The 26,098-nt window shown below is 46.2% G+C and overlaps 1 protein-coding gene across 1 annotated transcript in view; it reads left to right on the top strand.

Moving 5' to 3' along the window:
• Window positions 1-26,098, top strand: part of DNAAF8 (dynein axonemal assembly factor 8) — a 1,006,155-nt gene that overhangs the window by 431,862 nt on the left and 548,195 nt on the right. Inside the window, exon 15 of the mRNA XM_086939618.1 lies at window positions 12,047-12,362. Coding sequence (XP_086795744.1) covers window positions 12,047-12,362 — 316 coding nt within the window. The remainder of the gene's footprint in view (window positions 1-12,046; window positions 12,363-26,098) is intronic.

The raw sequence follows: 26,098 nt of genomic DNA, 5'->3' as shown, positions 1-26,098 counted from the left end.
CACCCACATGGCCTGTCCCCATGAACACCCCCAAAAATCGAAAAACACTGCAAAATCAGCACAATCCCATTCCATCCATGCCCTATATGATGTTTAAATTCAAGACACCCCACAGAAAGAACTAGGCCCATGCACCACTCACTACCCCTGGTCAAGGCCCCAACAACAGGTCAAAAATCGAAAAACACAGAAAAATCAGCACAATCCCATTACATCCATGGCCTCCATGATGTTTAAATTCAAGACAACCCACAGAAAGACTAGGCCCATGCAAGACTCACTACCCCTGGGCATAAATAAAGGTTGAAAAGTAGGCAAAATGGTTGGAGGCCTAACAACAAAGCCTGCATTCAAAATGGCCACTTGCCTGCCAGCACATGGCCAGTGCCTGTAGCTGCACTCAAAATGGCCACCAGCCACATGGCATGTCCCTCCCCATGAACACCCCCAAAAATCGAAAAACACTGCAAAATCAGCACAATCCCATTCCATCCATGGCCTCCATGATGTTTAAATTCAAGACAACCCACAGAAAGACTAGGCCCATGCAAGACTCACTACCCCTGGGCATAAATAAAGGTTGAAAAGTAGGCAAAATGGTTGGAGGCCTAACAACAAAGCCTGCATTCAAAATGGCCACTTGCCTGCCAGCACATGGCCAGTGCCTGTAGCTGCACTCAAAATGGCCACCAGCCACATGGCATGTCCCTCCCCATGAACACCCCCAAAAATCGAAAAACACTGCAAAATCAGCACAATCCCATTCCATCCATGGCCTCCATGATGTTTAAATTCAAGACAACCCACAGAAAGACTAGGCCCATGCAAGACTCACTACCCCTGGGCATAAATAAAGGTTGAAAAGTAGGCAAAATGGTTGGAGGCCTAACAACAAAGCCTGCATTCAAAATGGCCACTTGCCTGCCAGCACATGGCCAGTGCCTGTAGCTGCACTCAAAATGGCCACCAGCCACATGGCATGTCCCTCCCCATGAACACCCCCAAAAATCGAAAAACACTGCAAAATCAGCACAATCCCATTCCATCCATGCCCTCCATGATGTTAAAGTTCAAGACAGCCCACAGAAAGACTAGGCCCATGCACCACTCACTACCCCTGGTCAAGGCCCCAACAACAGGTCAAAAATCGAAAAACACAGAAAAATCAGCACAATCCCATTCCATCCATGCCCTCCATGATGTTTAAATTCAAGACACCCCACAGAAAGACTAGGCCCATGCAACACTCACTACCCCTGGTGAAAAGGCCACAAGTACAGCCCAAAAAAACGAAAATCACTGAAAAATAAGCACAACCCCAAGCCATCCAGCCCCTCCATGATGTTTAAATTCAAGACACCCCACAGAAAGACTCAGTCCACCCACCACTGAGTGCCCCTGGGCAAAAGGCCCCAAAACAGCCCAAAAATCGAAAATTCCAAAATTTTAATTGCAGCAACTGTATTGCCCCAAACAAACTTACTTGTAAAATTTCTAATCCAACAGTGATCCAAAGAAAGTCAAAATGGCCTCAAATCCAAATATCCAGCAGCATCCACAAAAAGTAATCCTTCCAGCTCCAGACCCAAATGAAAAGTGACCAGGAGATGGACAAAGCACTGGGAGGAGCCTGCTGAACAGGAACAGAAAGTTGAAGACTGTGGGGCACTTCCTTCCTCCCACCCCCCTGCCCCCCTCCCCAAAATGGACTCCTCGCTAAAAAAGTGCAGGCAAATGTCAAACTAAGTAGTTATTCAGATAAAAATCATCATTTCTAGAAGGTTTATGCTGCTTGCTGGTGGATTTCTTGTGCAGAATTGCAAATTTATATTTTCGCTCGCCGCATCTCAAATCTCGCAATTGCGAAGTACCGCGAGACGTGATCTCGCCGTACTCGCGTTGACAAACTATCGCTGGCAAGCCGCGATGACGTAATCGCGCTCGCCAATTCCCGCGGGATCACACAGCAAGATCCAAAATGGCGCAGCACTCGCAAACTATCGAAAAAAACAACTCGGCAAACGATGATAAACGCCGCGCGCCGCAAAAATTGTATCACCAACGCCGCGCGCCGCCAAAAAAGTCCGCTGCGTGCGAATTTGCGGATTTTGCGGGAAATCCGCAAATCTCGCGGATTGCGGATTTCCCGAAAATCCGCAAAATCCGCGAGCGTAACGGATTTTCCGCCCATGCTTACAGATGATACTCAAATTATGGTTACCATCCCTAAGGGGCGAGACTCATGGTCAGAGAATGTCCACAACCGTATGGCCGAAGTAGCTAACTGGATGTCGGCCCATTTCCTTAAACTTAAGGGGGAAAAAACAGAGGTGATGATATTCGGACGGCCAAATGGAATAGTAATTGCTGGCCTCAGTCTTTGGGATGCTGTTCTGTCCCGAGTGAAAAGGCCAAGAACTTGGGAGTCTTGATGGATACCGAACTTAACTTCATGGTCCAAGTGAACCGTACCATTTCCACATGCTCCTGGCTTATAAGGATGTTTAAACAAATCTTCCCCTTCATCCAGCGTTCAGCTAGGATCCAGGTAGCTCTGGCTCTGGTAATAGCCAGATTAGATAATTGCAATGCCCTGTACCTGGCTGCCAGTAAGGGCTTGCAATATAAACTCCAGGTACTGCAGAATGCACACGCAAGACTTGTTCTGGACATTCCCAAAAGACAATCAGCCAAAAAGGGGCTAGAGCACCTACACTGGCTTCCCATTGAACAACGCATTAGCTTTAAGGCACTGTGTATGGTCCACAAGTCACTGCATGCCTCATATCCTTTGAGACTGAAGACTATGTTCAAATGGCATTCCCCAGGCCGACTACTTCGCTCTGCGCATCAAATGCAACTTCTGGTACCAAGATCCAAGTAGAAGAAGTGAGGGGATAGGGCTTTTTCAGTGGCAGCGTCCAAGCTCTGGAACTCCCTACCCTTCTCACTTAGATCTATTCCTCTTCTGCTCCCATTTAGAAAAAGCCCTTAAGACCTGGCTGTTCTCAGGCAAACGCTGACCTGAAGCTCCTCCATTCCTCTTCTGGGCGAGGTGCTATTTGCGGTCTTTCTCTAGCGCCTGGATGCCCTCGGTGATTGTTGCGCTTTATAAATACTAAAATCAAATCAAAATCAAATCATTGTAATTGCATTACCATTCTACGACAAGGCACTATTAGGAAATGTTATGTACATGCGGTACTGAATGGCAAATAGGAAATCCCTATTTGCAATTTCCTATTTTGCGAATCGCAAAATGTGATTTGTACCGGGTAGAAATCGCATTTTGTGACGGCGCATATGCCTTTCATACATACCGAAAGGCAGTTTAAAATTTCTAAACAGCCCAAAATAGCGATTCGGACCGTTAAGAATTGCAAAACTGGTTTGCAGATATGGGCCTATGTATAAAAAGTCAGATCTCATGAGGCCCTCCAAACCTAGGTGCAATGGGAATGTTTTATGATCCAAAAGGCCCTTGCTTGCGATCATAAATGATATGGCCACATTCATACTTACTGGGCAATCAGGAAATAGTCCAACCTAGGATATCCAAATGTCCCCAATGGACATGGGAGTGACAATCGTAGTACGTCTCATACTTGGAAGGTACTGTAAACCTCAGGACTGAGTCTTTGATTCCGTCAAGGAGTGGCTTATGGGAGCTGCACTGCATTATAGTCTCTTCTAATAATCCGCGTACCCACTGAGAGCCCTTAGATAACGAGGAGCATAACACTGCAGAATAACAACTGGGACCTTATTATGTATAGGACATATTGCCCCCGTTTCTGCCAGGTACACTTTTAATTGGATGCACTGGGTACAGACCATGAGAGTGCCCCATATTACAACAAGTGCACTACTATTCAGAGTACAGGTGCTAATTAGCATCTCCTTGCTGAAAAGCACATTAGTGAGAGGTGAACCAGTCTTTGAAACCGCCAGTCTACCTTTCACTCCAGGCAGCAGCCGAGCCTGTGTTTCAAAGAGGGGCGAGTGGGGGGGGGGAGAACACTCTGCAGTCATAAGCATGAACGCCTATACTCTGCTACAGGGAAATGCGTGGGTGATCTCTGTTCTCCCTTCAGAAGGTGTGACTTCAGGTAGAGAACTGACTGTCTGCCACCTCTGTGTGATGCATGCGTGCTCTCTGTTGGCCTCTCAGTACCTGTCACTAATATAGCACAAGCGCTGAAGCTAAGGATTCCCACACTTGCATGGGGCCACTCCCACATAAAAAGAAGGGAACACTCCCTTGGGATCTTGCTGGTACTCTTTTAGTCCCGGCATGATCTGTGCTACAGGATGGGTGGTACAAGCCACTTCAGGCCCTTCTGTAATACCATAGTCCCAGGGGGAAGGAAGGGGGAGGCATGCAAAAAGATACTGCACATGGCTTTTGACCCCTTAGAGAACTATGTCCACTACATCCCCAGGCTCTCATTTAGTGTTTGTAGTGAAACAAAGGTTTAACCATGGCCATCTATTGGCATTTATAACCACAAACCTGTTTTTTCTATACCTATGGACTTTATGGAGGTCCATACTCACCCTTCTTTTATCCAGTTTGGCCACGGCCCTATTGTTCAAAGAATACCAAAAGTGGAATTGGAGAGGAAAAACCCTAGATTACAGCCTTTGCCTTCACTGTGTAGAAAATGTATCTCCTGAATCAATGCTGTGCCTCAAGTACTTTCCAGAGCCTCAACTTCAGTTTGGATGATACTTTCGAACTATGCACATTAATGGTCACTAATTTCAGGTGTGCCTGTAGAAGCAAAAAGGGGCAAGGTAGGAATTCCCTGACCCCATAGCTCTGGTCCTGGGGTCCCCCTCATCTTTAAAATAAGTGTTGCTGTGAAATTGCAACATAATGTTAGTGGTTGTGTGAGTTGATTTATGGATGAGTGGATGTGTGAGTTGCTCTATGGATCAGTGAGTGGGTGTGTGAGTGCTTGTATGTGTCTGTGAATGGTTTTGTGAATGGTTGTGTGGGAGTGGGTATATGAAACCTGCTAAGGGGTGTGAGGGGTTCTGTGGATGATGTCATAAGTGATGTCATTTGAGATGTGTTCAAGTGATAGCATTAACCATGTCATTAGTGATGTAATATGTGAGTTTATAAGCAGTGCATTGAAGGGCGTAAGTTAGCTCAGGTAACTAAAATTGCTGAATTTATATGGTTTGTACATATGAAATCTGTGCCTAACTATAACGTCCCTATAACCTTTGGGTTTTTCTGTGAATTTCTATGGTTTTTGTAATTCTATTTCCTAACTATAACATCCCTGTATCCCTTGTTTTTTCATTGAATTTCTACATTTTTTAAAAATTCTGTTTCCTAACTATAACGTACGTGCAACCTTGGGTATTTTTCAAGGAAAATCAGAGTTTAAAAAGAATTGATTTTCTATCTGTAACCTGTAAACTTTGAGAGTGGGTGTGTGAGTGCCTGTATATGTTGGTGAGTGGGTGTATGAGTTGCTGTATGGGTTTGTGAGTTGGAGTGTGAGTGCTTGTGTGGGTCTGTGAGTGGGTGAGGGAGTACCTTTGTAGGTCTTTACTGGGTCATTGAATGGCACTATGAGTCTGAGTGGGTGTGTGAGTGTCTGTGTGGGTCTGTGAGTGCCTGTGCATGTCTTTGATTGGTGCTGTGGGTGTGTGAGTACCGGTGTGGGTCTGTGAGTGGGTGTACAAGTGCCTCTGGGTGTGTGAGTGCATGTGAGGGTCTTTGACTGGGTCTATGAATAGTGTTATAGGTCTGTGAGTGGGTATGTGAGTACCTGTGTGGATCTGTGAGTACCTGTATGTGTCTGTAAATGCCTGTGTGTGTCTGTGAATGGGTGTGTGAGCGGCAGTATAGGTTTGTGAGTGGTTGTTTGGGTCTGTGAGTGGGTGTCTGAGTGCCTGTCTGGGTCTGTGAGTAGATGTGTGAGTGCCTTTTTGGGTCTGTGACTGGGTCTGAGAGGCACTATGGGTCTGTGTGTGAGTGGCTGTCTGGATCAGTGAGTAGGTGTGTGAGTGGTGCTTTCGGCCTATGAGTGGGTGTGTTAGTGCCTGTGTGGGTCTGTGTCTGAGTGTGGTAGTGCCTGTGTGTCTGTGAGTGGGTGTGTGAGTGGTGCTAAGGGTCTGTTAGTGGGTGTGTAAGTGCCTGTGTGGGTCTGTGAGTGGCTGTATGGGTCTGTTAGTAGGAGTGTGAGTGCCTGTGTGGGTCTGTGTGTGGGTGTATGAGTGCCTGTGTGTGTTTCTGAGTGGTTATGTGAGAGACCCTATGGATTTGGGGCATTTGCATACTTAGTGAATTTAAAAGGGATAACTATGGACTCTTCTCTCACCAGGAGACAACAAGAAAGAAACCACTCTTCACAGTCACTACAGATCAGATTGTGCTCCATTAGATCAATGATGCATTCACTTCCATTAAGGATTTCATATTGTTTTTCAACGTGGAATACGAGAGGAAATACATTTGATTTGTCTTCATCAAGCCAAAGAAGTTATGCATGTTTGTGCTTTCTGTAGTGGAGCTTCAACTTGGGCACCTGCTACGTTTATATTTGCAAGTGTTTCCTGTTGAGGTTTAATTTTTGTGAATTTAGCACCATGCCTAGAATCAAACCTCATTTTTTCCAAGAAGAGTCCCCAGTTTTTCAGGAAATGTCTACCCAACTGGAGTACTTTCATCTGGTTAATTAGTAAGGCTCCCTCATTGGGCAAAGGTCTCATACATATTCTGCACTACAGCTGCATAAAGGACCACAAGGTAATATTTCCGGTGACCTTGTGTGCATCTAATTTGTCCAATGTGATGTTCCTGCAGCATCTTCATCCACAAATCTGTGATAATATGAATCATTGTCGAGAGAAGACGATCAGACTGCAAAGAGGTGAATCTCCATCAAAGAGAGCTGCTACCTCTAAACTAAATGAAGTAAGTGCTTCTTTGGTGGATAGGTCCTCGTATTTCTCGGTATCAATAACACGTCACCAAAATTGTCGGGAAACACGCTCAAGTGCCTTTTGTTAAGCTGTCCATCAACATGGGAAAAGACGGGGAAGACCTTAGCATTTTATTAGGTAAAATGGGGAGGTGGGCATGCGCCCCCCTTCCCCGTCCCAATTTTGACCCCAGGGACCCCTTCCCCTGGGTTCCGGCCACAATTGATTTGGGAAGGCAGGCTGCACAGCCCCCCTCTCGGGCCACTTTTAACTCCGGTGACCCCTTCTCCGTTGCCTGGCCTTGTCATGCTGGGTGCCCTGGAGCACATCCAGGGCACCCAGTCTGCACCTTTGGAGACCGCTGGGAGAGCCTGCATGCCCCACATTCCTTGATGGCTCCCTACCTCCAGCAGGAGCTGGTATTGCTCTTGCACACAGGGAGCTGCTGGATAGGCAGCTCCCTGCCTTCAAGAGCAGTACTTTAATTTCATTCCCTGCCAGCACGTCTGCGGGTAGGGAAAGAGATTACAGCTCTGCTTCCAGCAAGAAGGAGCGGTTTGACAGCCCCCGCTTGCTGGAAGCAGAGTGTTTGCTTTAGTTTGGCGGGAACTGTCACAGCTTCTGCCAAGCAAAAGCAAACTGTGATCTCCCAAACATGGGTAACTCCGGGGATAGCAGGAGCAGGCCCTAGGAGATGGTGCCCAGAGGACCATATATGCCTCCTGGAAAGGGACTGCACAGCCCCCTTCCTTTGATATTCTAGAGCCTGCCCAGGAGGTGGTAGTTCCAGGGGCTGAATATGGCCCAGTCGGGGGGGGGGGGGGCAGTACCCCCTTCTTATTAAAAAAGTATTTGGCCCTGGGGTGGTGGTGGTCCCTGGGGTCGGGGTCCACGCTGACTCCCTTTTTTTTGTTTGTGTTAGCCTAAGGGTGGTGGTGGTGCCCGAGGAAGTCTGCGTTGTCCCCCCATATATTTTTGTTTGTACATAGCCCTCTGGAGGTGGTGGTACGTGGGGTCGAGGGGGAGTCGGTGCATCCCCGCTTAAATTTGTGATTGGCCCCGGGGAGGTGCTGTTGGTCCACAAGGGCATTAATAAATCCTTGGAGGTGGGCCCCGTTCACCCCCTCCATTTGTTTAAATTAACTTCATGCCTCCTGCTATATTCATAAATATTTGCGATTTTTGCTGTGAATTAAAAATAAAATGTTTTTTTTTGTCTTGCCGGGGTCCCTTTGGGACCCCAGGACCAAGGCTAGAAAGTTAGGCTACCAACACTAGCTGCTTCAACTATTGGCAGCCAATCGGTGCTCTACAGATCTCTGCACGAGCTTGTCATTATTCGTGAAGGATCCCCGTCTCTAGTTATCCAAATTTGGTTTTATGTTAATAACTCTAAAACTGCTGAACAGATTAACACCAAATAACAGAAAGCATGCTTTCTGTACCAAAAGCCACCTTCCTACCAAATTTGGTGCAATTCCATGCAGCAGTTCGGGCTGTTGTCATGTTTAAAATCCCCATGGGAATTAACATAGGCAACACACTTTTTTAATCTCCCTTTTTCTCATCCCCCGCTTCACGAATCACCACGAAAGTGTACATACACAACTAGAATCACGGCACACTTTTTGAGGGAAATTTCGGGACGATTTGTAAAACTTCATCAAAGGTATAGGCAAGTCAAAAAACGCTTTTTCTATGGAAACGTGGTCCCTCCTATAACTACCTACGGGTGGCTGGCAATAGTTAATATATATATCACAACCAGTCACATACCTATTCACAGACCCATACCAGTACTCCCGTACCCACTCACTCCTCCATAGAGGCACTCACGCACACCCACTCATTCACTCATACAGCCACCCATATAACCATTCGCTCACCCGTGCAGCCACTCATATAGCCAGTCACTCACCCGTACAGCCACTCACATAGGCACACACTCACCCATACTGCTACTCACACACCCACTTTATTACCTATGCAGTCACTCACACAACCACTCACTCACCCATACAACCTCTCAACACAGCGACTCATTCACCCATACAAGCACTCACACACCCACACCCACTTATATATGCATTCACACATCTATACCAGTGCTCACACATCCGTTCACTCACCCATAGTGCCATTCACACAAATACTTATTCTTCAATACAGGCACTCACACTTCAGCTCAGTTACCCAAACACCCACTCAAACAGCCACTCACTCACCTATGCAGCCCCTTACACACTGAGTCACTCACTCATACAGCCATTCAGCCACTACGCACCTACTTACCTACCCTTAGAGCCACTCACACTGCCACTCACTCACACATGCAGCCACTGAGTCACCCACTCACTCACCAATACAGCCACTCACACAGCATTTCACTCACCCACACAGGTACTTACACTCCCACTTAGACACCCATGCGGCCTCTTACACATCCATACACACAAGGATACAGTCACACAGCCAGTAGTAGCACGCAGTAGTAGTGCACCTAGTATACTAATGTAACTTTTGTAGTAGGTTAGTATATATGTTTAACACCCATAAATTGAGATCTTATGGTAAATAACCCTTAAAAACCGATGAGTTTGCAATGGCTCTCATTCTTAAATCAGTTTAAATTATTTAAAGAAAATTCCCATAGCAAGCCAAGACCCTGATATCAGGAGAATTAAGACATAGTAATATGGCCTCCTTACAAGTTAAGTCTCCATGTAGTAAAAAAAGAAGTTTCAGTAGGGTGCTACTAACATTCCCAAATTTCGGGCAGCAGAGAAGTAAATAAATGAAGGATTCTTTCTTATAACTGCAAAATCTGTACTTTGCAGGGATTCTGCTGAGAAACAGAACTATGCATGTGATCACAGGTTGTCAGTATGTAGGGACTCCGTCTTCATGCTACAGCTGTACCTATGGGCCCAAATCCAGACTAACTCATAGTGCTCTATCTGCCCTCATGACCTTCCAAACAGACAGATAAATTAGCACCCCAGAAGACAACACTCTAAACTCTCTCAGGAGTCACAGTAACAGGCGATCACCTTTATTTCTCTCACTCACTGCAGCCCACAATAAAGGGAAAGAGACCCGAAGAAAGCTTACAGTATTTAATGAAACTAAAGTGCTCTTCATGAAGAAACTGAGCTGCAATTAGGAGACATATGCAAGTCCATATTGTGATTGGCACAATTAATAAACTGTCACAATGAAAAGCCCTGTCATAGCGAATGACAAATCAGCCTAAGCCTACCCTTACTATGAAAGCACAGTATTATACTGAAGATCTCTGGGATTAGTGCTGGACCCCAGACTAGTTGTTCTACATCTCAGGCGCACAGCTCGCTAGTCTCAGGACTTTTTCTCTCCAAGCCTCATTTTGCTCTGTTTTTAGAATGGCAAATCCGGGCATATATGATAAGACTTGCTCTGTGAGAAAAACATGGTACTGTGTTGTTTGGCCTTGCACGATATATAGACAGAATCCCAGCAGAAAAACTCAATAACAAAACATGTGCAGCTTATTTAGAAAATAACAGTGTGGCACAAAAATAAGTGTGTTACTGTGTAACTTGTGGTGAGCAAAAGCGGCCTATTGTGTATGTAGGTAGGCTAATATAAAGAAAAACTACAGTGAGCCCTATAGGGGACACACACCACTTCAAGGTTGTTGATGAGCTGTGCCTCCACTGGGGTTGAAGGTCATTAATTGGGAGAGCCAAAAATCTTGCAGCCATAATACCTCTCCTGCATCCACTGCTTAGTAGTTCTTTCAGATGATGTTGTAGGCACTTAGTTGCATAAGTAGGAAGGAAACATTTAAACTGTTCCTGTTGTTTATCAGCTTCCCTGGATTTCGCCATAGCCTCTTCTTTTTAACAACTGCTTAAGTGCTGAGTATAGCAGTTTGTTGTCTTTTAGTGTTTCTTGGTCAAGGGCTAAGTCAGCGCATGCCAGATTTAAGTATCTGATCCAGTTGTTGGCTCAGCCATTAAAATGACCCTGCTGTACTGCCTTCAGTGACCCTAGTTTAGCTTGGAATATCTGGTAGTAATACTTGAGGAATTGGGATTCACATTCTAGTTTTGTTTTGCTAATCCAAATTCCAGGCATATCTGAGCATGTCTGATGTAAGAGGGTAGCTGAAATACCCTTTTGTATGTAACTGTAATGTATCTAGCTTGGAATCCATTTTAGATGGTTGGAATTCGTTTGACCTTGGTGACTCTAATAATATCCTCTGCCAATGGACTATACAATTATACATTTAGTTTGCAGAGGGCAAATGTTAACCTTTGTGCTCTGTTTTCCATAGATCTTAGGGGTGTGTGTTATCAGAATCAGCTACCAGTTGTTACGATAGTTACTTGTTTTAGCATATGCTGTCCTGGCTGGGCACAATTTCCAGACTTTCTTTGTTTTCTCTTAATGTTGCCCAAAGACCAATACTTTTGTTTTGTTTGCATTTGCTGCCAACATGTTGCTCTGGGTATATTTGTCCAGCTGGTCCAGCTATTGCTGTAGGCCTGTTACTGTCTGGCACAGAATTACTAAATCTTCGGCGTATCGTAATATTTGAATTTTGTGTGTACCAATCCTAGGGATAAATGATTTAAGGTTTGCAATTTCAGTCCCTAGGTCTGCTGTATAGAGGTTAAACAATAGTTGGGCCAATACTCAGCCTTGTTTAATACAACGTTTGTGGAGGATTTGAAGATACCCTGTTCCCTTGGCCAAGTTTGACATGGACCCACGTGTCCGAGTAGAGGGAGATTACTGCTTTTACTAAGGGATGGTGGATACCCCATTTGGCTAGCTTCTTCAATAGGATTTGTCAGTTCACTCCATCAAATGCTGCAGCATAGTCCAAGATGCATCCAAATATTGGGGACTTGGAGGAGCCGTTCGAACTGTGGGCACTATGTGAGCATGCGACTACATGACAAAAATGTAGACTTCCTATTGGAATTATCCTGTTTACATTCAGTCAATCAGTCAATTAAAAAATATTTTTTTTAATGAAAATCATCATAAAATACATTTGACCAAAATGTTGACTTTTTATTGATATTATCTTTTTAAAATTCTTCTACAGAAAATGTGCCTTCGTCTTACATAAACCAACCTGAGAAAAACTTGCCACCAGTTCTGGCCATTGCTTTGAGAGGGCCACGAGCCTCCACAACGTGGCAAGACATCTCCGGACCCTCTGACCCCCAGCTGGCCTGTCTCACAGACCATCACTCCTTGAATGCCCTATACTGCCAGAGCCGTGCAGAGCCTTTGCTATACTCTCCACACACAGAGAGCCGTGTTTTACAAGAGTTATGTGTGTGGTTTGGAGGTCGAGTGCCCAGCGATGGAGTGGTACATGTTGGCATCCAGAATCCTTCTAGCAAGCATAGATCGAGGTAATACCCTTTAGTATAGTGAAAATGCACACCATAATTCAATGTCTTTGTTTATGAGGAAGTATTGTTTCTTTTAGAAACTCTAGAAGGCACAATTTCCTTTTATATAAGCTCATTTAATGAAATTATTTGACTTCTGTTTCCTCATAATGTGTCCTTTGGGCTCCCTGAGGAATCTTCTTTAAAGTCAAATATTCCATGTGGGTTATTCATATCTCAATGGATTACAAGTGGTTTATTCTCTCTCTCCTTTTGAGTTTGTGGGTTGTGCTGTAAGGTTATTGTTTTTGTTCATTATTGTTAGTCCCATGGTGGTGTGGAGATCTTTTTCTTCAGATTCTGTAGGTTTTTCTTCTCACCCTTCAGAGGCTGGGTCGTGTTTACTCAATCAATCAATATATTCCTCTTTATTGCTACAAGATTTTTAGCCATAAAAGGTGCATAAAAGCAATTCATTCTTCTAACAATGTATTAAAAACACATAAATAAAAAAAAGAACAATTTGATAGAATTACACAACAAAAATGTATAAACTATTAAAAACAGGAAAAGATTTAATTTAAAATTTATAAACTATTAAACAACAGGAAAAGATTTAATTTAAATCCCATCAAGTGTATCCTAGCAAGATTGTTCTGTGTTTGACAGCGGCAGCTAAACAACTAGCAACTGAAAAGCCCATATAAGCATTGGTTAGAAATTGCAAGTGCAATAGGGCTGGGCTGGCCTAGGTAAAACTACCACGCCTTCAAAGAGGCACAATAAAATCCAGGCGTAACTTTTTGTAGTACCTACAGAACATAAGGAAGTGCATTGTGTCTTGAGGGGACATATTATCGCAACTTCAAGGACTGGTGTATCTTTCGTTCATGTTAAGATTAGGGATCATCAGTAACTAATATGCCCAATTATACCAGAAACGTGTTAAAAAAATAGTGATCACCATTAGTTACAGATAAAAGATAAGATTCCGTGAAAATGTTCCCTGCAAAAGGACATAACTCAGGACCCGGGGTTTAAATAGCTTCTCATCTTCTCTTATTGATTGTCGCCACAGAAAGTAATGTGTGAGAGCCCACAACAGGTCCACCATCATGATTTTATCAGGATTATCAAAAAGTTGTCGTCTTCCAATTTTACAGAATGAATTGCTAACCAGAGACACTTTAAGGCATGGGCAAAGTGGGCCTTGGTCCAGGGCCCCACTTTCCAAGGGGGGCCCTTGTTATTTGGTCTGGATAGGGGCCCTCGTTAATTTATCACAGAATGTTGGCAAGTATACAACAGTTCATACAGGGCTGCCCTATGGTCCACTTCAATGCCAATGTGTGTGCTATGAGTGGATCAAGGCAATCCAAATTCAACTTGAAAGAATGAGGGATAGTAAACGGTACGGGTGCTGATTTTAAATAAGCAATTGACTATCATATTTTTCTGCTTTCTCTTATATTTGCTTAACTTTTAAGGTATGATCAATGGTGTGAGTTAGCTGAAAACGGATCATAAATTCAAAGTTGTTGGGAACATGGGCCTCCAAAATAGGTTTGGTCCAGGGCTCCTGAAATCCATAAGATGTCCTTGTTGCTAACATACCTCGGCCATGGGATAGATTTTTATCAGTTCAAGGAGATGTTTTCCTGCAAAACCAATCTATTTAGATTGCATTCTGTCCTAGTCCAGATTGTGAGCCACCCCATAAGCGGACACAGGCCCACAATAGCTGAAAGGTGATGGATCCCTAACTCTTGGTTAACAATATATGAGAGAACATGCTGAAGAAAGCATAGCAATCTTCTACAAAATATATTTTCAACAGGCTGTAGAGGTGCAGTTTCCACAAAACACTGGTCATCCCACCATACTACTGGTCGATACACACTTCGCTTGGTACAATTTTAATATAGTGCTCTCCTGCGTCTTGCCCATCCTGGATGCAAATCCAAACTGGGCAAAAAGCAGGTGGATGCACTATTAGTGTTTTTTTTAAAATGTGTTTATTAGTTTCAGTTCCAAAACAGTACAATAACAGTGAACACATAAAAAGCACAAAACCCCCATTACACTACCCCCACCCGTCTGCGCCCTCCCCACTGCCAACTCCATCGGACCTAGGGGCCCGTCCACCACCTGATTTCTGTCCATCAGCCCCCTGTTCCACTTCGGATTCCAAAGAGGCTCCACACTTGTGGACAGCAACATGGGTCTTCCAAAACCTCAAGCATCTCCCTTGGTGGGGCAGCAGGCACTGATGGAGAGCCCTGTACGGCATCTCAGTTTCCAAGGTCCCCGCTTGCCCCCGTCGAGTAATGTCCACCCGTTCTGTGGCCCCTCTCATGCCTGTTCTGGTGTTTCAAAAACATTTGCTATGGAGTTAAAAAGTCCCTTCAGCTGGGCTGGCAACAACAACATATAGGGGAAATTGAGGTCCCGAAGCTTCTGCTTAACGTCATCAAAGGAGTACCACCTCTGTTGCACTTCCCTTGTGCAGTCTGGAAAAATCATGATACAAGTGTTTTCAAAACATGAGTCTGGTTGTTTTTGGGCTTCACGGAGGATGGCATCTTGATCCCGCTAGTTAAACAGGCAAGCAATCAATGGGCGCACCGGGGGCCCAGAAGGGGGTATCTAGGCCAGCCCGCTATGGACCCTCTCCACAGCGAATGAGGGAGAATGCACGGTATCCAAAAACGCAGCCAGTTTTCCATATGTGTCTCCGTGTTGAACGCCTCCATGCCCTTTGCAAATCCCACAAAGTGGAGATTATTCCTACATGACTTGTTTTTGGCATGCTCCACACAAGTCTCAAGGACTGCTATAGAGGAGAACAGCTTGGAGACTTGTTTCCATGCATCACCAACTCATCCTCCACCGAAAAGACACAGGTCTCAGCCTCTGTGATGCAGTGAGCCACATTCCGAAGGACCTTGCGTAGGAGAGAAACATTAATCTGGACCTCACCCACCTTAGTCTCCACCTCCTCTCTGGAGTCTTGAATCGGCCAAAAAATAGTAGTAAGGTCAGGGGGGTGTTGTGCACCCTGCCCAGAGGGGGACCGGGTAGAGTCTGTGCCCCCCACCGGGCCCTGGAGGTAAATCTTTCTATCTTGCTTTACGTCTGCGCTGTTGGCCTTATGCCCGTACCATGATCCAATGGAGCTGCACCCCACCGGGGCCAAGCACTGTAAGAATGAAGGGGCCTAGTCCATCCAACTAAAGCTGCACATATAGTCGGTTGTTGATCACTCAACCACCACCAGCACTGAAAGTTCACTAGCCCCTCAACTTGATATCTTTGGAATGGGGTGGAGCGAGGCCCTACAGCACAACCAAAGACCATGCTTCTGCCCATCAGTCAGTGCAAAAGGGTCGGCGGGACTGGGCCGCTTCTCCCAAAGGGGGCGGGGGCAGCATCTGCAGCCCGGTCCTCAACTCTATGCTTTCGCTAATCAAGCGCCACTACCCACAATCCTCGAACCAATCGCCAGTGGGGGGAGGAAGAGGAGGCACGACTCACCACCGTCGCCGCTGGGGCAGGTCCTCTCTGCAGATCACAGGTTGGACCCGGGACCGCTTGCCTCCTGGAGCAGAAAGGGACACCAGTCTCCGCTACACAAAGACATGCAAGCACCCCAGCTAGCCATCATCTGGGGTCCCTATAGAGGTGGGCCCTCAGTCACACACCCCACCGCTGGAGGTGGCCCCTCTCGCACTTCCAGTCTCTAGGCCCCCCACTAATGCACAGTCACTCCTCTGTGATATAGCAAAAGAGAAGGGGAGGGCAACCCACTCTCTGCCCATATGGTTTTGGTGCAGCCAACCTGCCCTACCCCCTCCAGGCACTCTGGGCTTCACCGCATGATGTTCCCGGGTTCTGCGAGGCCACCACCACTGTCAAAACAAGCCTGGCAAGCAAGGGAAAGGGCACAGATCCCAGCCCGCTCAGCAGCTGGCCTCCCTCACTCCCAGGAGCCCACTCACTGCCCGACACACACTAAGGCATGGGCTCCCGCCGGCTACATTAAGGGAACAAATGTCCCCCTTGGCCCTCATGAGGACAAGTCTTTCATTCCTTGCACCTGCATTGGTGCTTCCACGTCGCTGCTCAGAGCTCTGTGCTCTCATGCCATTATGTTCGGTGGGCCAATCCTCCACCTCAAGCATGCAACGCTGCTCCCTAGCTGGCCGGGGGGGAGCCCTAGACAGATTAGAGGCCGACGGTGTTGGTGGAGGTCGAAGGAGGCCAGGTGCGGTGCTAAACTGCTGCCATGTCTTGGCTGCCTGGCCAACCCTGCACAATTAGTTACTCAGTATTTTCACAACTGCACAGAGGATGATCTTTCCCGTTATGAAAAGTATTGCTATTTCCTCTTGTATACCTAGGGTGAAACCCCCTTTCTCTCATATAAGGTAAGGGAGTGCCCTGTAGCGGGCACGCACAAAGGTAAAGTGGTCTTACATTTTTCATGAACGCTGACTTCCTAAGGTTTTCAGCCCTTGGAAACATTCTTTAGCATTGATGGGGGACAGAAGAACCTTTCAAAGTTGATGCCGGGTTTTATTAGAGAGAGACCCTTGTCATAAATTGCAGGATTCTGCTTTAACTGGAATAGTATGTGTATGTATCCACTTTGACACTTTGAGTGTTAATAAATTTCATGCATCTGGACATACCAACTTTAAAATAAATTCAATGCATATCTTCCTAACATTTCAAGGACTCTTTCTTTCATTAACTAACCCTTGTCCAGTTAAGCAGTATTAGACCTGCCCTTAGAAACATGTGCCTTTGAACCCCATTATTGGTGATAAGACATGACACTTAATGGAATAATCTCGCAAATACTCCCTTCTAATAAGGTACCAGAAGATGTCATTCGTCATCAAAGATCGGGCATTGTGGGCATTGCTTTTAGATTATGGTTTTGAACCCTGGTTCAGTGATAGGTTACAAAGTAAATTACATATAATCACCTGGTCTATGTCATAAAGCATTATTTGTGCTCCTTTTTGGAGGGATTTTCCTGGTGTGTCTGAGTCAATTCTTAATGCTATGTGGAATTTTTTGATCGGTTTCTATTTAAGGTGAATGCACTTTTTATTGTTAGATATTTTTAAACCAGAGATGGTCACTATATTGTCACTACCTGTTCCAAATCTTTTATTCGACCCCCTATGTTTTTTTCTATCACTTAACCACAGTGAGGATTGGCAGAAAGTTGTAGGGACTGGCAGGTCACTGCGCCGTTGTCAGAAGTTGACTCTTTTTCTCTAACTGTGCTTTTGATTAGTCGTATTTCTTAAAAAAGAAGCCAAGAAGTCAGATCTGCTATGAAGGAAAGCATTTAATTACCGGTATTTTGGTCAAAAGGTTGAAAATGTGTTATCTTGATCTTCCAATTAGACTCTAGTATTTAGTCTTTTGTTTTATACAAAGTCTAAATTCAAGAAAATATATAAAAGGTAATGCTTTCCCCCAGTCGTTTGTTGATGGATATGTCTTTGATTCTGCTGCTTCACTATGGAGGAATCTCCGTATGAGTCTCTTACTATATCTAGAAAGTACACCTTGCATTAAAATGCCATTTGTTCAGGGCTGAAGAAAACTCTTCGTAAGGAGGAGGAAGAGAAGTGTTCTTACAGTCTGCTATGAGCATTTTATTCAAGTGTGCTCTTGTATTGAGTTAGTTCTCTCACCTACATATTCTCAGGCTCATCTTTGCCTGCCACCTTCGACATAACCAAATGAAGGTACCAACAAACACTGTGAGGTGTGCTTCCTGAAATGGAGGTTTCAATGAGCATCCCAATATCCAATCTTCCAAAACTCAAATGTTTTGGCTTGCCAGTGATGTACTAGTCCGCGCCTTATTTCAGTGCCCAGTCCTTGATACTGAGGGTTACTTGTTTTGCCCAAGTAAGTTTTCATCTCACTAGTCCCATCTGCTCTCACCAGCAAACTGATATTAATATTACACTTTGACTAATTGTTTTTCTCCTCTCTTTGGCCCCTACACTCCTCGCTGTTCTCATTTTAGTGTTTGACCGTCATTTTGTGAAGAGAATTCGTTCTCTATAGTTGTATTGTAAAGCACAGTAACAGCCACTATGCCGGTAGAGCAGCACTATATAAAAACGTGAATCTGATTGGTAGACAGGTAGCACATTGCTCTGTTGGGTGTGCGTTGGTTGAAAATATGTTACTTTGTACTGGTGTCTGTGTGGGAGGTGTTTTGCGCAACGTGTGCTTTCAGAGAAAGTTGCATACCTATATTCATTTTTCCAGCCAGCAGCCTTTTTGACAAATAAACATCCCTTTTCTACCCAGACCACATGCTTCCACAGATCAAGGAACAGGCCTGATTTTATTGAGGGCTGCCGGATCAGTGAACACCACCAGACGTTGCTCATTTTGGACCTGATGCTTCAGTTTGCCCCGCGGCCTCTGTCAGCATCACGGTGCTCATTAAAACAGTCACGCATTCGCCTCATAACATCTCTATCTCCCACCTCTGTGTGGGATTGTAAACAAACAAACCACAGCCTGCATCATTCGGGGGCCCTGCCAGCCCTAGCAGAGGTAAGCAATTAATTCACAAAGCCCCTGAGCCCTTCACAAGAGAAGTCAGGAAAATGAATTCATGTTGCTGCCTGTTTTACATTTTGATTAGGATCTGCATCCCTGACGCTTGAGTGACAGACAGCGAGGGAATCAGACACTCCTCTGCTTCATGGGGTACATTATGAGAGGCAGAGCTGACGAGGTAGCTTTCAGAAAGTGCCTGAGGCAGACTGCTTCATCCCAGGTAATGATTGTGACCCCCCACATCTACATGCAACATGACAGTCGACTCCACTTTCAAGCCACATCATCTTACACAAAAAAGCATGTTCCTAGTATTATTTTTATTATAACTATAAATTATCTTCTACACCCTGAACATACTCCTTTTAGAATTAATATAGGGAAAGGCCACAGACGGGTGGGGCTCTCAAAACTCCAGTTGGGAACAGACATAGGGACTGTGACTGCATACTGGGGCTGCGCTGTAACCACAAGTTCTCTTCCAGGGGATCCTCATCAATAGTCATAAGCATTAGAATATTCCCGTCCATGCGCGGGACCCCGGAAACACTATATTATATGTGCCCCACATATATATATATACATATATATATATATATAAATAATATATATATAAAAACATGCAATAGCAGCCAAATAACATCAGAGCTGAAATATGCTGTGAAGAATTTCGACCATACATGAATAATAAGCATTAGAAACATGAGAAACAACACCAAAGATTGTTTAGAAACTGTTTTAATGCTCAGAAAGCAGTAGAAATTCTCATAAGTCACTGGAAGCTCCCAGGCTGCATTGCAAACACACAGTCTAAAAAGACTGAAAAGCTAACCTGCAGCTGAATAGCAATAAACTGACACCGTGCCTTTAAGGCACTCATGACCCCCTGTATCCCACACAACTGAAGTCATGGGTACAAATTAAACGTAGAGTGGGGTTGGCGTATTACTCTAATCATGCTCAAATTTGGGACTCTCCTGGGCTTCCACTGTGCCTGCAAGATTCTCTGGCGACCCCCCTAATTACAGCTGGACTCTCTAGATGGGGTGAATTGTTATATGGAGGCATCTTGATACCGTGGGAAGTCCTTAGGGAGAAAGTAGGGCCGACACTGTCAAGATTTAAATACACACAAATTAGCAGCTGGGCCAGATAATTAATCAGGAAAGACCCTAACACTGGGAGAATTAGTCCCCTAGAACAACAGCTAGTCGAAAAACTGATAGGAGGTAAGGAGGTGGCTCTTTGGTATTGGTCCATACTGGAAGAGATAGATGGGGACTTTCATCTCCCAATGGAGCTATGGGGTAGAGAAATTGCGGCATTGGATGACGATAGGTGGACAGAATCTTTTTCCCTTCTGTATAAATTGGTTAAACCCACATGGCTTAGACAAAACCACCTGTTTACTTTACACCGGGCATATCTCACCCCTTTACGCTTATCCAAATATCAAGAGGGGAAATGCTGTAATAAATGCCAACTGTTAGCAGCTTCTGACATACACATGTTCTGGGATTGGCCCCACATAGCCACTTACTGGATGAAGATCAAAGTAACTTTGGATTCAATTACTAAGACCAACATTTCCTTATCCTTACCATTTGTCATTCTTGGTTTTGATCTGAACATCACAGGGGCAGCACGGTCCTTTTTGTTCTATGCCATCCTGTTGGCAAGACGGCAGATATGCATGCATTGGGTGGACACCACCCCTCCCACTCACTCAGCATGGCTAACCTCACTGTATGAAACCTCAAAGGTAGATTTGAAAAGATCATGTAGAGTCCAGAACCTCACATTTTGGAAATTTTTGACAGAGTGGAAGTGAAGTCCTTTTTTTTTCTTCTTTTGCCTTTTGGTTTTTTTTCCCCCCAAATATCCGATGATTAAGCCCACCTACTCAATGGTTCAGTATTGTAGTCTGCCCAGATTTCGACACTTATATACTGGCTTTAATGGCACGAAGTTGCCTTGAGACATCGTTACAAGATGCATGGTTGTTCCCACCAACTCATAAAAATCTCTGCCTAGGTGTGTAGCGGCTCAATTTCCAGGGCATTGCTCCCAATGGCAGTGAGCTGGTCGGGTGGTCTTCTCCGCATCTAAGGGACGTGTGTCGGGCAGATGAGGATATACATTTTTTTTTTTTTTAAACTCCAGTTGGGAACAGACATAGGGGACCTGGGAGTCCCAGATTTCAGGGCATATTGCTATGCGAGTCAACTCCAGTTTCTTTCATTCCGGACTGCAGGCCATAAACTCCACGAGATAGGGAAGATGCAGCGAACATTGGATTGGGGTACCCTTCGTACTCTGCTGTTGCCGAGTGGGCAGACCCCACCGGCGGCTCCCACCGTACTAAAAGTAACCCTCATCTACTGGAAAAAGGCAATACAATACCCTAGTTAATTACTCCCCTACGCCCCCAACGTTCCACGAGTGGGGATCCCCAAGCCTATAGGGGTGATTACAGCTAGAAGTATCTCCAGGTGGACACGAGAGGGAGTGCACACTGTGGGGGCGCTATTCGGTGAAAGCAGGCTGCTAGATCACGAGAACCTTGCCAGAGAACAAGGTGTCCCACGATCCCTTTACTGATGTACCTGATGATGCCAGCATCATCAGGTACATCAAACAGCACTGGGCGCCAGATAACAAGGAGCCCTCTATGCACAAATGAGTACACACCCTAAACCTAATGGGTAACGGGCGGCATTTGACCCAATGGCTATACAGGGGTATTCGTTTCCATGCTGCAACCTCACTGGCAGCGCTTAGAAAAAAATGGAATGCTGATGTTGAGAGAGAATTATCAGATAAGAGTGGAACTCCCTTTTGGATTATCCCAAGAAGGTACCCCGAAATGCCAAATTTAAATTCATTCAATATATGGTGCTACATACATGACACCGCATTGATTAAGTAAGATGTATCCGGAGACTGGGGACCAGTACCCCCGTCGTCTTACACATGTGGCTGACCTGGTCCATATGTTATGGGCCTGCCCTCTTCTGGTCACCTTCTGGGCAACTGTAACAAAAATCCTAGGGACTGTGACTGCATACTGGGCCTGCGCTGTAACCACAAGTTCTCTTCCAGGGGATCCTCATCAATAGTCATAAGCATTAGAATATTCCCGCCCATGCGCGGGACCCCGGAAACACTATATTATATGTGCCCCACATATATATATACATATATATATATAAATAATATATATATAAAAACATGCAATAGCAGCCAAATAACATCAGAGCTGAAATATGCTGTGAAGAATTTATTTCCACCATACATGAATAATAAGCATTAGAAACATGAGAAACAACACCAAAGATTGTTTAGAAACTGTTTTAATGCTCAGAAAGCAGTAGAAATTCTCATAAGTCACTGGAAGCATTGAAAGCTCCAAGGCTGCATTGCAAACGCACAGTCTAAAAAGACCGAAAAGCTAACCTGCAGCTGAATAGCAATAAACTGACACCGTGCCTTTAAGGCACTCATGACCCCCTGTATCCCATCATGCCCCAGGAGTGACAGTTAGGTCAGTTGTTCTTTCCGGCTCCTTCAGAGAAGGACCCTGGTTACACAGTTCCACTACTTTTCTGGTTTTTGACAGAAAAATACCTCTCTTTTGACAATTTTTACTCTTACTTTGACATTTAATATCAAGTCAAGTAAGATACTGCTTTTTCAGTCAGTTTAGTGAACATTTTCTTCTGAGAATGCCTTCACTCTTTGACAAATGTCCTTCTTGTGGCAACAAGAAGGCAAAATCAGACAACCACGACGTCTGCATCCTGTGTCTGCCTGAAGATCATGATCCAGGCACCTGTCCTCATTGTGAGCACCTGTCAGGAAGAACTCTCAAAGACAGGGAGAGGATTCGCATTTATGGCCTGGCTCACAGGGCTTCAAGAGGAAGATCACCGGTGAAGAAGGGCTCCAAGAAGGTTCATACATCTTCAAAAAAGAAGTTTTCATACCCTTCAACTTCAGTGTCGGGCTCGGCGCTGAGAAAAGAACCACCGGTGGAGTTTTTCTCTTCTAAACTACCGTCGACGGCGGGCTCGCCGTCGAAGAGAAGACCAGGTACGTCGACGACGTCAAAAGATCCAGCTCCGTCGTCCAAATCCCCTCCGCCGGCGTCAACCGGGCGACGATCGGCGTCGAGGAAGGCGACTCCGCCGCCGTCAACCGGGCGACGGTCGGCGTCGAGATCCATTACCCCTCCGCCGTCGTCAACCAGGCGACGACCGGCGTCGAGGGAGGTCACTCCGCCGTTGTCAACCAGGCGACGACCGGCGTCGAGAAGTGTGACCCCTCCGCCGTCGTCCAAGAAGCGGCGTTCGGCGTCGAGGATCAAGACCCCTCCGCCGCCGACAGTAGCTCGTCGATCGGCGTCGAGGACGAAGTCTTCGTCAGTGCCTCGTCGGCGCTCGGCATCGAGGGTTCCCAATACCTCTCCGCCATTGTCGCACAGGCACTCGGCGTCGAGACAGAGAACTCAGTCGACGGCCGGCCATCGCCGTTCGACGTCGAGGTAGGGAGCTCCGTCGACGACTGGACATCGTCGTTCGACGTCGAGAGAGAAACCTCCGTCGACGACGGGACATCGTCGTTCGACGTCGAGGCAGGGAGCTCCGTCGACGGCCGGTCATCGCCGTTCGACGTCGAGACAGAGGACTCCGTCGACGGCTGCTCATCGCCGCTCGACGTCGAGAGACTACAGACCCTCTCACGGACATTCGAGGTTGAGATTGTTTGACCCGCCGACTCCTCGAAGGCGTTCGACGGCGAGAGAAGAACGCTCGACGTCGAAGCATTCAGATGCGATCATGGTGACGGAGTCTGCTTCCTGTCATTCATCCTCACGGTCCTCTGGCTCCTCAACTGAACATTCAAGGTCCAGAAGTCCTGTGCACAGATCTCCTGAGCGTCGGCCAGATCCTTCGGCCGAGCAAATCAGGTTGTCACCTAGATGGTGCAAATCTTTTGACCATTGGTGAGATTCTGGGGCTACCAAGCGTATGCAGGAATATGCCAGCCCACACCACAGGTATCTGCTTCAGGATCTGTTGGAGGAGATGGACAGGCGTAGCCCTCCCAGGTGCAAATTACCTGTGAGACCACCAGCCAAATCGCCCAGAAGATCCCGATCTCCTAGAAGGGAACCTCGGACAGAAGATCGGATCAGGCCTCGCTCTCCTAGGCGCAAATCACCCGTGAGATCACCAGCCAGATCTCCCAGAAGATCCCGATCTCCTAGAAGGGAACCTCGGACAGAAGATCGGATCAGGTCTCGCTCTCCTAGACGGGAGGAACGTTCAAAAAGGTCGCGGGAGCGGAGACACAGTGCTCACCGTAGACGTCGACGTACTCCGTCTACTTCCTCTACCTCTTCTACCAGATCGTCCAAGAGGGACTACTCCCCTACGTTGACGGACAGTCCTACGTCCAGGTCCTCCCCAGTGGATGACATTGGCACGTATCTGGATGTACTGCAAAGAGGAGCACTGAAACTGAACATTGAGATGTCTGTCCCTCAAGTAACAACGACAGTCATTTTTGAGACTTTACACAAGAAAGCCATCTCCCGGCCTCTGCTGCCTTTAGACCCGGGGATTATGGATCCTGTCAAGGAGGTTTTCCTAACCCCAGCGGCGATCAGAGCGGTACCAGCCCGCATTCAGAAGAAGTACAAACCGGCATCTTCTGACCCGGTGTTTGTAAAATCTGACCCTTCAGCAGACTCTGTAATTGTGGCAGCGGCGAGGAAGAAACATGCTGTCGCTGGTTCCTCTTCAGTCCCACCAGATAAGGACAGCAAAGCTCAAGACTCCTGGGGTCGAAAGGTTTGTAACTCAGCTGCTTCCACTCTTAAGGTAGCTAGTGCAGCTGCACTTCTGGGTCGATACGACAGAGCCTTATATGACTCTATGGAAAGATTCAAAGCCAAACTGCCAAAAGAAGACCAGCAGGACTTTCAAGAGACTGTTACAGAGGGGTGTCTGGTGGCGAATCAGATGATAAGCACGGCTGCGAATGGTGCAGTGCTTTCGGCTCATTCCTATTCACATGGGGTATGTGCCAGAAGATCGGCCTGGTTGCGCCTTACAGGTCTGAAGCCGGATGCTCAGCATCGCATACTTAATCTCCCCTTTTCGGGTTCCGCTCTCTTCGGGGAGCATGCGGACGAAGAGATGGCCCGAATGAAGACGGAACTGGATACGGTGAAGGCGGTGGGCTTGGAGAAGAAAACAGAATTCAAGCGCCGCTTCAAGACCAACAGGGGGAGAGGGGCTCAACAGAGGGTTCAAACCCCTCAGTGGTCCCAAAATAAAACCCAAGGGAAACCCCAGTTTCGAGGCAAGCCCAGCAGAGGTAGAGGAGGTCACCAACAGTCCTCCAACACCACAAGAGGAGGAAAGGCCTGAACAGCCGCTTCCTCTGGCGCTGTTACCCACTCCAGTGGGAGGAAGTGCTTCACAACACCTGGCAGAGTGGGTCAGCATCACAAAAGATCAGTGGGTGCTGAATATACTGCGCAATGGATACAAGATACGTTTCTGTGCTCTTCCGAAGAGCATCCCTCCAAAGAGCTCTTGCCCTCACCAGCTAAGCTTGCTCCGACGAGAGGTGAAAGTCCGACTGCAAAAAAGAGCGATAGAGGAGGTTCCTCCCGCTCTAAGAGGAAAGGGAGTTTACTCCAGATATTTCCTTGTCCCCAAAAAAGATCAGGAGGACAAGTTCAGACAATACTCGACCTACGACTATTAAACAAAGTCATCATCAAAGAAAAGTTCCGCATGTTAGCGCTTCACCAAATATGTCCACATCTTCAAGCCGGAGATTGGATGTGTTCGGTGGATCTGCAAGATGCGTACTTTCATATCCCAATTGCTCAACAACATCGCAAGTACCTGAGGTTTGTCGTAGGGAACAAACACTACCAGTACAAGGTGTTACCCTTCGGTCTCAAGTCCGCACCACGAGTCTTCACCAAATGCTTGGCAGTGGTGGCGGCTTTTCATCACAAAAAGGGTCTCTTCATTTACCCATACCTGGACGACTGGCTCCTAAAAGGTCCATCTCCGGTACAAGTAACGCACGATCTGCAACTGTGCCTGCACCAGCTACACAGGCTCTGCCTC

Source organism: Lissotriton vulgaris, chromosome 10 (genome assembly GCF_964263255.1).
Source record: "Lissotriton vulgaris chromosome 10, aLisVul1.2, whole genome shotgun sequence".
Classification (NCBI taxonomy): Eukaryota; Metazoa; Chordata; class Amphibia; order Caudata; family Salamandridae; genus Lissotriton; species Lissotriton vulgaris.
This window is presented reverse-complemented; position numbering and strand designations above follow the sequence as displayed.